The sequence below is a fragment of the Heteronotia binoei genome, chromosome 15 (genome assembly GCF_032191835.1).
Source record: "Heteronotia binoei isolate CCM8104 ecotype False Entrance Well chromosome 15, APGP_CSIRO_Hbin_v1, whole genome shotgun sequence".
NCBI lineage: Eukaryota > Metazoa > Chordata > Lepidosauria > Squamata > Gekkonidae > Heteronotia > Heteronotia binoei.
In genome coordinates, this window is record NC_083237.1 from 42988289 (window position 1) to 43001159 (window position 12871).

Below are 12871 nucleotides of genomic sequence, written 5' to 3' on the forward strand. Positions count from 1 at the left end.
TTTGCTATCTATGCTTGTTGCAATAGCTACATCCTCTGGCACAGAGTGTTAAAGCTGCAGTACTGCAGTCCCAAGCTCTGCTCACAACCTGAGTTTGATCCCTGGCGGAAGCTGGGATTTCAGGTAGCCAGCTTGAGGTTGACTCAGCCTTCCTTCCGAGGTCAGTAAAACAAGTACCCAGCTTGCTGGGGGGAAAGTGTAGATGACTGGGGAAGGCAATGGCAAATCACCCCGTAAAAAGTCTGCCATAAAAACATTGTGAAAGCAATGTCACCCCAGAGTCGGAAATGACTGGTGCTTGCACAGGGGACCTTTCCTTTTCCTGGCAGTGAATCTCACAAATTAATTCCTTGTGGAGTAAAGAAGGGTTTCCATTTGACCTCCCAGAATCTACTGCCCATCAGTTTCATTGGGAGCTCCAGGAGTTCTAGTATTATGGGAGAGGAAGGAAAGCTTAAGCGATATCCAGAAGAGGCAGGAATAGAACTATTACACTGCTACTATCCCCCAGTAGCATTTTTCCTGGGGCTGGGAAGAACTAACTGTGCCATGGGTTAGGTCTGGCTAAATGTAATTTTGAAGCAAAACAAGAGTTGCACTATCAATATTATCCTGCAGTCTATTCGATAGTTCAAAAGGAACCTGGCTGCAGCACATGAAACAGCAGACATTCCATGCCACCTTAATGTACATGCACGTCAATGGACAGGTGCAGTACTAAAAGAAAACCATTCTTTTCCCACCACCCTCAAGCGCAATACTGAAGCATTAATTTGCCATCAAGCTGCATCACTAAAAAGGGATTGTGATAAATAAGGCCGGTTGGAATTTATTGTATGCAAGATTTACAACAAGAATATTGTGTGTCAAGTATACTGAAAGGCAGCCCAGTCTTGCCAATGATTCTAGAATTTGGAACAGCTCACTGTTGCAGAATAGGGGGATGGCCACTACTCTGGGTGGCCTGAAACAGGAATTAAACAATTAATAGAAGATGAATTAGCCATGAATGTTACATAGATTCTCCATGTTTGGAGATAATGTTCCTCTGAATACTAGGTGTTCGGGGGCGGGGGGACAGCAAGGGGAAGAGGTGACTCTGCTTGTGGGTGTCCAAGTTGACCATTGTGGGAAGGATGTGGGACCATGATCTCATCCAGCAGAGCTCATTATCTGCTCTTCTGATGTTCTGGGAAAGCCAATGCACAGCTCCTGGTTTGGCACTGCTGGTTACCCAACATTACTTCTGTGTAACATAGATTAGACATACAGATTAAAAAGAGGTTGTCTGTGTCATAAACCCACAATGCACCTTCTTTATGTGAGATCTGTTTCTCAAGTTTTGCAGCAGTGTGCTGCATGGGTCATAAAATATACAGCAGCTGTCTTTTGATGCTCCATAAATCCCAGTTATTTACCTGGGACAATTCTTTGCTAGTACATGCAGACCCAGTGATTCCCAATGTCTAAATTCAGATTTCTATCAAGCAACTGGCTTGGAAGGATTATGTCCTGCAAAGATCAGCTTTTTATTATAATATGGCTGGCAGATATTAAGACTCTCATTCCTATGATGGTACAGATCCAGTACTGTGGCATACTAGAGCCACATCCTCATTCTAGGTGGTCTACTGCTGCCTCCCACCTCCGGTTTGGGAACAGGGTACCCCACAACCGATTGTCTGAGAGATGGGAACAGGTGATGCTGAAGGGACATGAGCCGTCAGATGCAGAAAGTACTGTACACCCAAGTGCATTCTTTACCTGCTCAGTCACCTGGTCCTTTGCTGCTGGGAATGAAAGCGCTGTACAGGAAATGGGGGGAAAGCCCTGCACTATTGAATTCCTGAGAGGAGAGAAACCCGGCCTCCTCCAGCTCGAGGGACTTAGGTCTGGGGGGCATTAGGGAGACTTCCACACTTTAGATGGAATATTTAAAATGCAGTGTTTGTGAAGGGCTATAAATCAAATAGGATTGAACATTTGTCATATTAGGCTGTTTTCATTGTATGGTATACTTTGTTACATTGATAGAGTAGTGGCTGGGGTGTCAAACTCATTTGTTATGAGGGCCAGATCTCACATAAATGAGACCTTGTCAGGCCAGGCCATGTGTGTCAAAAATGGAAAGTGAAACAATAGAAAGGGGGAATCAAACCAATAGAACATGAATGGAATACCAAGAAACTGTGATATAAGCACAATAAATGTATATTTTTTTCAAAGACTGTGTTACTCCTCCTTGAAACTCAACAACCAAGGCTGAAGAGGAGGGGGGGAGGAGAGGGAGGAAGAGGAGGTGGTCACCCAGTTGGCTGCATACGAAGTAGTAGGGAATCAAATCTGGTTTTCCGGATTAGAGTCCACCGATCTTAACCACTACATCAAATCAGCCCACAGGTTCTGTTTTGTCACATAAACTATAGGAGACAACTAATAGAAAACAAAGAGGCATTAGCAGATGAGCAGACCTGTTGTTTCAATGGGGCAAAATACCAGGACCCAAACGTGCTTCCACTGCAGCCTGCCAGACTATTTTTTAATGTCACTGGAATGTGAGCATCATGATTTCCAGGGAGATGTGACAGAGCTCTTTGAACTCTTCCCAGTTGCAATTGAGTGGATTTAAAATGTAGGTATTTGTATTTTGGGAGATTGCTCAATCTGTATATTCGTTTTTATCAACTTGGTTATGTATTTTTTTAATATATATATATATATATATATATATATAAGCTTCCAGTGTGTAATTCTGCATATGATAATAGCCCTTTGTTCCTTGAAAGATCAAACAAAAAAACATTGCAGATAGAATTACCCCAAGATTGTGGCTTTTCTTCAAAGCACACACAAAAAAAAAGGAGGGGGGGGTGTCATTATAAAAACAAGGCATCTCATGCACCCCCTGTTCATACAAATCAGCCACTCTTAGTGGTGGAGCATCTGTTCTGCCTGTGAAAGTTCAGTCCCCAGCATCACCAGGTAAAAGATCAGATAGGAGGTGAAGTGAAAGACCTCCACCTGAGAGATCCTAGAGAGCCACAGTGAAGAGTAGACAACACGGCCTGACAAGAGTCTAACTCTGTATAAGGCTGCTTGAAGTGTTTACTTCTGTATAAACCATTGTTTAACCATTTTGATAGGGCACACAATCCACCCGCAAGCTTCCAAGGCCCAGGTCAGGATCCCAGACCGACACTTTAACCACTGCACCACGCTGGCTCTCCCCGGTCCAGTTTCAGTGCATTTATGTGCTTGTGAGTAGTGCCTAAAAGCCACAAAAACCTGTACAATAAAACCAAGGCCTGGGCTGGGAAATCATCCTGGGGGAAGACATTTGCCTTTCATGAGGCCTTGGGAGCCCAAGGCTGACTTGACCAAAGGAGTTTTACTGTGTTGCTGCCATTCTTTTGTCTGTTTGTTCAGATTGTTGTGGTTTCTCTCCCAACATTGTGTGCGTGTGTTTGTGGGGGTGTATGCTCACTCACTTAGAGGAGTTGTTTGAGCTAACAGGTATAAATGAGCAAAAGTACTGCAGTTACTTGGATTAGTCCAGATTTCTAAATTTTAAAATCCAATCACTCACCTCCCCCACCCCCAAAAAAACCTCACAAAAGTTCAACCCACTGCGTTTAGAGAAGAATTTTATTTTCATGTATAACATGTGTGCACAATCTTCATAAACCTGAGGCATTTTCCCTCTACCCTCCCCCCTCCACATAAAAAAGCAAACTTATTCTTAGGAGTTATTCTGACAGTATGTCATACAATGAAGACATTTTTTAAATGAAAGAGTTGATAAAGAACATTGCTGCTCTTAACATTTCTGCATAAATAGCAGTAACTTAGTAGAACTCTTGAATACTTAAGAGATGCTAAGCAGGTGACCTTTTACTGAAACTTTCCCACAGTTGGATATTGCAATTTTTCCACTTTACAGAAATTTGTCCATCTATTGTGCCGGAAAAAAATCTTTTAGTGCAATCCTAAACAGTGTTGCACCGTTTTAAATCCATTACTTCAATGGAACTCGGTGGTGAAAACTGCTGTTAAGTCACAACTGATTTAGGGCAAGCCATTTTATATATAATAATATATATATAATTAATAATCATCTTATTAAAATATTATTATCCCATATTATTATTTAAAAATCCAGAAAGTGGCCAACATGTCATTTAAAAATTACTGCAATATGTTTATAACATCAAAACAGAAAGTACCAATGTGACCTTAAAATAATAAGACCAATAGAAGTCCCATCATGGAAAGTGTGACACTGTAACACCCCCAGCCATAAATTATTACATCATTATAATACAGTCCTGTATTTGCTCACCTATCATATTTGTTAAGGAAGGCCTCCAAGGATGATCTTAAGCAGGGATGCCAGCCTCCAGGTGGGACCTGGGGATCCTCCAGAATTACAGCTCATCTCCAGACTACGGAGATCAGTTTCCCTGGAGTAAATGGATGCTTTGGAGGAGTCCCTGTCCTCCCCGGGCTCCATCCCCAGATTTCCTTGAGATTCCCAACCTGGATCTGGCAACCCCATCCCCCCACTGGGGGGACCCTGCAATCCTATCTTAATGTGATTCCCTTTACCCACTTGTAAAGGAACAATGTTGGGCACCATCTAGCAAGAAGTTCTCCTGTGTGAGTGCTACAGGAGCAACCAACAGCCTCACTCTAGTGCTCTGAGGCAGCTCCCACTGATTTCTGTAGTGCTGGTGCAAGACAACTTTCCACTGGCATTAACCATCTGGCATCTGGATGCTGTGACATATATTCCGCATCCTCCCATTACACAAAGTGCATTAACAGCAGTTCCTGGTGCTGCTGAAGTGACAGAGATATTAGAGAGTTAGGAATAAATATATAAAATAAATACATAAAAACAAGGCTCAGTAATAAATAGTGGAAAGCATTCTAGACAGTGGCTCTGTGGTCAAAGCCAAAAAGAGTAGGATTCGCTTTCCAGCTTTTCCTTCTATGGGTCCTCAGTAAACTTCTTCCTTCCTGGACATCACCAGTATCTGCCCTATTCAGCCCCGTTTGGTTGCTTCCTTCATGGCTGGTTGTTTTCTTTATTCTGCAAGGCAACAGAATACAATATCGCATGTGAGAAATATTAGTAATTGCAAAACCTCATCCACATCTGATCTTTCTATACAATGCACTTTCATCCAGCCTTAATGAAAAGTTGCCAGTAATTTTGTATCAGTCTCTTGATACCTGTAACAGGTATCCTTGCTCCACACTAAGCCTAGCTGTCCATCTATATTAGCTCTTCTTTTGCCTGTGCACAATTAGGAAATGGACCAGGGAGGGTGGCAAGACTTCTATCTTCCCTTGTCCAGTACTGGCATTTCTTAAAGTGCCAGACTAGAATCTGGGAGACCCAGGTTCAAATCCTCACTCTTCCATGGAAGCTGGCTGAATGACTCTGGGACAGTCACAGCCTCTCAGCCTAACCTCCCTCACAGGGTTGTGGGAGGAGAAAATGGAGGATAAGAGAATAACAAACGCTGCTTTAGGGCGAAAGGCAAGGCATAAATGAAATATGTGATGCAGGACTGTCTTGAACTGTTTTTTTGTTTCCCAAAAAGAGAAGAGTTGGCTTTATCAAATAAATAAATCAATCACATAAATAAATAAATTATACCCCGCCCTTCAGTACCCAAAGGAGTCAGCTTACAATCGCCTTCCTTTCGTGTCCCCACAACTGTGAAGTAGGTGGGGCTGAGAGAGCTCTGAGAGAACTGTCTCAGTCACCCAGCTGGCTTTATATGGAGGTGTGGGGAATCAAACCTAGTTCTCCAGATTAGTCTCTACTCACTTGTTTGAAAAAAAAACAAACCCAGATCAAGATCACATAGGGTTTGCCTATATCTACTGACAGTATACCTCTGCTGCTAAAGGATCCTGTTATATTATCCAAAGCTGCTTATTGGAATATCCAGAAATATACTTTGATGGATAAGATCCAAGACATTGCTTCCTAAATAAAGGTGAATTCCTAAGACTCCTTAAAAGCAAAGTCACTACACAAAGTCTTGTAATCCCAAAAGACATCAAAGTCTTCTTCAGGTCTTTTTCATATGAAGTCATTCTGAAGCCCACTCAACATCTGCTGTACGTACCTTTTCCAGAATCCTTTTGATAGCCACCTTGACCCAAGGTGCCTCAGGATCCAGACAGACTTCTCTCCCATCTGTGGTGGTGGCTCTGTTAGAAAACACAAAGATAAGCAGCCAGATAAGCAAAGGGCTCAGATACAACCAACAGCAACAAGAAAAGTAGAAGCCAGGGTGCACTTACATGACTTCAGTGTTGGCACAGTGAGGTCCCGCAGGGTAGAGATTTAGTCGGGCAAGGAGTTTTATGGGGATCCTGCCTGAAAACAATTCAACACACTGGCAGCGCAGTTCTCCAGTCAGGGGGGCAGCTGTGAAAGAAAGGGACAGATGCCTCAGTGAGTGCTTAACCCAAACCTCCATTTTTCCGACACATAAAGCCTGGAGAACCTGCTGACATAGCTAAGAGCCCCAGGAGAACCCGTAGGAAGTCATTCTCTGCTGTCAGATGCAGCATTATAACTTCTCAAAAATTCAAATTAAAATCAAGTAAAGTTAGGTTTTTTCTTTAAATACAGTCTTCCTGGCTCTTCTCCAGAACAATGCCAAACATTTGGGCTTTCCCCTTGAGATTACTGGAATGCAAACCTCTTCTTGCTTTTGACCTCCCACACTGTTAGCCGAGTCGTCTCAAGTTTCGTCTTTTAGGAGTACATTGAAAAGTTTCCAAAAATTAATGCAAGCTGGAGCACAAACCAGGTACCTGAAGTTTAAATACAGGTGGCCCTGAACAGTGTGCTTCTAAGCATGTGCAAAGTGGACTTCTCTCACTACCGCACAACAGCCCACACAAATCTGGAATTCTGAACACTGGGCTATGTGGTTAAGTTTAGCAACATCATTTTAAGAAAATAATCTTTGCCCGCTTCCTCCAGCAGCCCGTAGCTGTATAAATGAAAGCATTGCATAATTTTTAAGAGAGAGTGTTTTCTAGTAAAGGTTAGTACTGGACTAACCATGAAGCACATTGGATGACCTTGGGCCAGTCAGTGTCTCTCAGCTGAGCCTACCACACAGGGCTGCTGTCAGGATTTTTAAAAAATGAGGAGAGGGCAAGGCAAACTATCGATGCTTCCCTAAGCTTCCTGGATGAAGAATGGGATAAAAAATTAAATAGCCAAATAGCGATTTTCTGCGCTAGGTTCTCTACAGTGATAGGCAATTGCCTCTCTGATTCTACAGGTATCACCAGAAAGATGTGCACAGGCTAAAAACCAAGAACCTACGAACAACAGGTCCATCATACCCAACAAGGAGTTTCTTTAATATGTTTTCTAGGGAACATTACTCAGGTCAGATTGCCACTATTAAATCCTCCCATCATTTGACAATACTAAACTCCTAAATGGAGTTTAAAATTAGATCCTGGAAAAATGATGGAAACCACCCAACAAAAATTGTGTACCTTTGATTCACCTGATTTGAATGGGACTTAAAGGGCTTGAATAGGACTTTGGCAGGATCACAGAACTGTTACTGATTCTCAGAGCCAAAATATGCATGAAATGGGAGGTGGGAAATCCTTCCCAAAAGAAACACTGCTGCTAACACCACCCAAGGGGATCAGAATCACAATCCTTGTACTGATTCATCACCACCACCTCACACTGCTTTTTGTCCCAACAGAGAAATTAAACAGAATATCCTCATCTTCCACTCATACCAGCCAGTTTCGTACTACCAGTCACTCATTCCCAGCCCAGTTATTGATATCACATGAAAATGGAAGCCCTTTCAGCCTCTGAACTGGAATGTTTTAAAAAGGCAGTGTCTCTGAGCATATACAGAGTTCATTTCCCTCATTACCCGCAGTCCTTTCACATACATATTTGGAGCAAGGATGGGGAGAAAGAACTTCCAAATCTGAAATTCTACATAGACTGGAACCCCAAAGCACCTCTTCCTGCTCTTCGATGCCTCAGTCCTTCCAGGACCTTCCCTTTGGCCCTTCTCCTCCCCCATCCTACAGCTTAGTTTGTAGAACTATAATAACCCTGGTTTGGTTCAATCGGCAAAGGCAGCCGTGCCTCTGAGGATGTGCAGAGAGCATTTCCTGCAAGCCTGCCACACCCATCCAGCAGTTTTAGGTGAAGATGCTTTCCCAGAAGCTCTGCATTTCTTATTCAGTTCAGTAATAAATTTATTGTGCAAAGTCATTGGCCATTGCAATTACAGCAATTTACAAGTTAAAAGCAGTCAAGGACTCTAAAATTAATACATTCAAATTTAGATTATTCAAAAATCTTAGTTACATACAGCAACCCTGTGATTCCATAATCAGGCTCTAATAGTCCAGTGAACCAACATCATTTTACTGTCTACTGGATACTGCCTTTGCCCTGATTTTACTAGCAAAGCAAAAAGTGCTACCTTATAAGAATCTGATAACAGAAATATTAGCTTATCCATATCAGAAGCCATATACAATTGATTTGTTATTTCAGTCAGAAACTCGCCTCTAGATTCTGAATACAGTGGGCAAACCATAACATAATGGAAGAGGTCTTCCACAGGAGTTTTGCACTTCTTATAAGAAACACCCCACCCCACACACACACACCATCCCCACCAAGGGTGGGAGAAAGAAGGAGAGCAGGCGAGCTGCGCTTTCCCCAATCTCCTCCGGGCAGAAAAAAGGAGAGTTTCTTCCCCCTCTTTGCCTCTCACCTCGGTTTGGCAAGATGGTCCCCGCCAGCAGGGAGAAGACGAGGATCAGGGCCAGTGGACGGCAGCAGAGGCTCATCATCTTGGCTTCTTGGTTTAGCGCGGAGGCTGCAGCGGCGTGCTCTGAGTGCTTCCATCCCTCTTCCTCGAGGCTTTTTAAAGGCGAGAGCCCGGGCTCGGTGTGGGGCAATCCCGGGCCGGAACTCACGCCCGACCCGGTGACTCAAGGCTCGCAGCGTTGGAGCCCTTCCCCACCCTGCGGGGTTTTCCTCGCACGTGCGAGGAGGACGCCGGGAAGGGGGAGGGGGCCGAGAGTCCCGGGACGGAGCCCAAAAGGAAGCGGTCGCGGCGGGAGAGGAAAGGCGACGCACTGGAGGGTCGTTGCACACGTGACGCTGAGAGCAGGGCTGCCTGCAAGAGCCGTCACGTTCACGGGCGCCAGAAAAAGTTATCTCCCCCACACACACTCACATTCACGCGCATGCCTTTGCACGCCAGATTGTTTTCTCGTTTATGCTCTTCGGGTGCTCGGGGAAAGCCTATCCACAACTGACCATAAACACCATCTGGGATTAGACCTGTGGTCCATCTCGGCCAGCGTCCTGTTAAACACCTTGGCCAATCAGTTGCCTCTTGGAGGGGCAACCAACTTGGCATAAAGGACAAGTCCCTGAGGTTGAGTCTTTGAACCAGTAATCAGAAGCTTGCTGCCTCTCTATAGGGAGGTTCCTTTTCATCTAGGGGTGTGTGCCAGCCCCTAGGTGGGACCTGAGGATCCCCTGGAATCACAGTTTATCTCCAGTTCAGTACCACTAAAGAAAATGGATGCTTTGGAGGGTGGGATCTATGGCACTGTACCCTGCTGAGGTCTGTCCTCCTCAGGGTCATCCCCATATTTCCAGGGGGTTCCCAACCTGAATCCGGGAACCCCATTTTCATTCTTATGGCTAGCAATCATTGATGGACCTCTCCTTTGCTGAATCTTTGCTATCTATGCTCGTGGAGGTCACTATGGCAGTGAATTCCACAGATTAATCCCTTGTGGAGTAAAGAAGGGTTTCCTTTCATCCATCCAGAATCTACTGCCCATGGGTTTCATCCCTGAGTTCTAGTATTATGGAGAGGAAGGAAAGTTTAAAAGACATTGGGGAAAGATAGGGCTTTTTTTGAGCAGAAACGCACAGGAACACAGTTCTGGCTGGTTGTAGGGGTGTGGCCTAATATGCAAATTAATTCCTGCTGAGCTTTTTCCTACAAAAAGCCCTGTGTGAAACAATGGTGATGTCAGGGAGTGTGGCCTAATATGCATATGAGTTCCTGCTGGGCTTTTCCTACGAAAAAAGCCCTGGAAAAAGAGGCATGAATAGAATTGTTACATTGCTGCTATCCCTAGCAGCATTTTTCCTGGGAATGAAAAGAATTAACTGTGCCAGAGGTTAGGTCTGACTGTATATAATTTCAAAGCAAAACAAGAGTTAACACTATAAAAATTATCCTACAATCTGTTCAATAGTTTAGAATGAACCTGGTTGCAACACATGAAACAGCAGATATTCCATGCCACCTTAACAGACATGCACTTTTATGGACAGGTGCAACAGCATGAAAGCACATTTCTCACCACCCAACGCCCCCCCACGTAAAATAATAGGAACATTAACTTACCATCAAGTTGCACCAGTTATTAGATTGTGATAAATAAGGACACTTTATTGTATGTAAGGCTGACAACAAGGATAATGTATGTCAAGAAAGCTGAAAAGCAGTAGAATTGTGAATATTGTTAACCCAGTCCTGTCGATTATTCTAGAACTTGGAACAGCTCACTGCTACAGAATATGGGGATGGCCACTACTATGGGTGGCCTAAAAGGGGAATTAGACAAATCCATAGAAGACAAATTAGCCATGATGGTTAAATGGATCCACCATGTTTGGATAGATCCAGGTGGACAGCCATGTTGGTCTGAAGCAAAAGAACAAAGTAGGAGTCCAGTAGCACTTGTTGGTCTTAAAGGTGCTACTGGAGGCCTACTTCATCATGTTCCTTTGAATACTAGGAGCATGAGGGGGGAGAGACAATAAGGGGAAGAGGTGACCCTGCTTATGGGTCTCCCAAGTACTTCTAGTTGCCTGCTGTGGGAAGGATGTGGGACCATGGTCTGATCCAGCAAAGCTAATTTTCTGCTCTTCTGATGTTCTGGGAATGCCTATGTACAGCTCCTGGTTTAGCACTACTGGTTATGCAACATTACAGCTGTGTAACATAGATTAGAAATGCAGATTAAAAAGAGATTTTCTGTGCCATAAATTCACAGTGCACCTTCTTTGTGTGTGAATCATAGAATCATAAAGTCATAGAGTTGGAAGAGACCTCCAGGGTCATCTAGTCCAATCCCCTGCACAATGCAGGAAATTCACAAATACCTCTCCCTATACACCCCCAGTTACCCCTGCTCCATGCCAAGAAGATGGCAAAAAAAATCCTCCAGAATCCTGGGCCAACCTAGCCTGGGAAAAAATTGCTTCCTGACCCCAAAGTGGCAATCAGCATTTCCCTGGGCATGTAATCACAAGAACTAAGCACTGATACAACCCTTCCTGCCCTCCCTCTCATGATCTGCCTAAATTCACAAAGTCAGCATTGCTGTCAGTTGACTATCTAACCTGTGTTAGAAAACCTCCAAAGAAGGAGAGCCAATCTCCTTCCAAGGAAGCCTATTGCACTGAGGAACTACTCTGTCAGGAAGTTCTTCCTAATTAGGCTTCCCAATCCCCAGGTCCCAGCGGGGGATCCCCTGGTTTTACAGGCTTCCCCCCTCCCCCAGCCAGCTGGCCGGCGGGGGAAGCTCCACCCCCACAGCCATTATGCACCTCCAGGAATGATTTCCATAGGGAATGATGGGGAATTGATCTGCGGGTGTCAGGGGCTCTGGGGGGGCTGTTTTTGAGGTAGAGGTGCCGAATTTTCTGTATAGCATCTAGTGCCTCTCCCCAAAATACCTCCCAAGTTTCAAAAGGATTGGACCAGGGGGTCCAATTTTATGAGCCCCAAAAGAAGGTGCCCCTATCCTTCATTATTTTCTATGGAAGGAAGGCATTCTAAAAGGTGTGCCGTCCCTTTAAATGTGATGGCCAGAACTCCCTATGGAATTCAATTACGCTTGTCACACCCTTGCTCCTGGCTCCGCTCCCAATGTCTCCTGGCTCCACCCCCAAAGTCTCCTGGCTCCATCCCCAAAGTCCCCAGATATTTCTTGAATTGGACTTGGCAACCCTATTCCTAATGTATAGTCAAAAACACTTTTGATTTAATTTTAACCCCATTGGTTCTGGTCCAGCCTTATTTATTTTAGAAAATAACTCCACACCACCCTCTATATATTTTGTTCAGTCGCACAGTCAAGCCCGACTCTTTGCGACCCCATGGACAAAGTCACACCAGGCCCTCCTGTCTTCCGCCATTCTCCAAAGTCTGCTCAAATTCGTGTTAATCAGTAACGCCACCCAGCCATCTCATCTTTTGCCGTCCCCTTCTTCTTTTGCCTTCTGTCTTTCCCAGTATCGGGATCTTCTCCAGTGAGTGCTCCCTTCTCATTTGGTGGCCAAAGTATTTGAGTTTCAGCAGGGAACAGTCATGGCATGTAACAGGGACTGTTCCTTCCAGGAAACAGTCAGGATTGATCTCCCTTAGGACTGACTGATTTGATCTTCTTGCAATCCAAGAGACTCTCAAGATTCTTCTCCAGCACCACAGCTCGAAAGCATCTATTCTTCTGCGCTCATCCTTCCTTATAGCCCAACTCTCACAGCCATACATTACTACTGGCCCTTCAAGTACTTGAAGATGATTATCATACCACCTCTCCTGTGATCTGTGTGGTTTATTTCTCAAGTTTTGCAGTGGTGTGCTGCACAAGTCATGAAATATGCAGCAGCTGTCTTTTGATATTCCATAGATTCCCCTTATTTCCCTGGGGCAATTTTTTGCCAGGACATGCAGACCCAGTGACCCCCAATGCCTGTATTCAGATTCCTAGCAAGTAGCTGGCTTCCAAGGATTATGATGTC

The 12871-nt window shown here is 44.4% G+C and overlaps 1 protein-coding gene across 2 annotated transcripts in view; it reads right to left on the reverse strand.

Annotated features, from left to right (window-relative positions):
- The window catches only part of LOC132584143 (alveolar macrophage chemotactic factor-like), a 32075-nt gene extending 23195 nt beyond the window's left edge, over nt 1–8880 (reverse strand). Inside the window, exons 1-4 of one of the 2 annotated variants that reach the window (XM_060255947.1) lie at nt 8805–8880; nt 6322–6448; nt 6144–6228; nt 3628–5092 (exon numbers count right to left, since the gene is read on the reverse strand). In XM_060255947.1, the coding sequence (XP_060111930.1) occupies nt 5069–5092; nt 6144–6228; nt 6322–6448; nt 8805–8880 (312 nt within the window). In that variant the 3' untranslated portion in view covers nt 3628–5068. Of the gene's footprint in view, nt 1–3627; nt 5093–6143; nt 6229–6321; nt 6502–8804 lie in introns of those variants that run through there. The other variant, XM_060255946.1, reaches the window with a different exon arrangement.
- Nucleotides 8881–12871: the final 3991 nt, after the last annotated feature.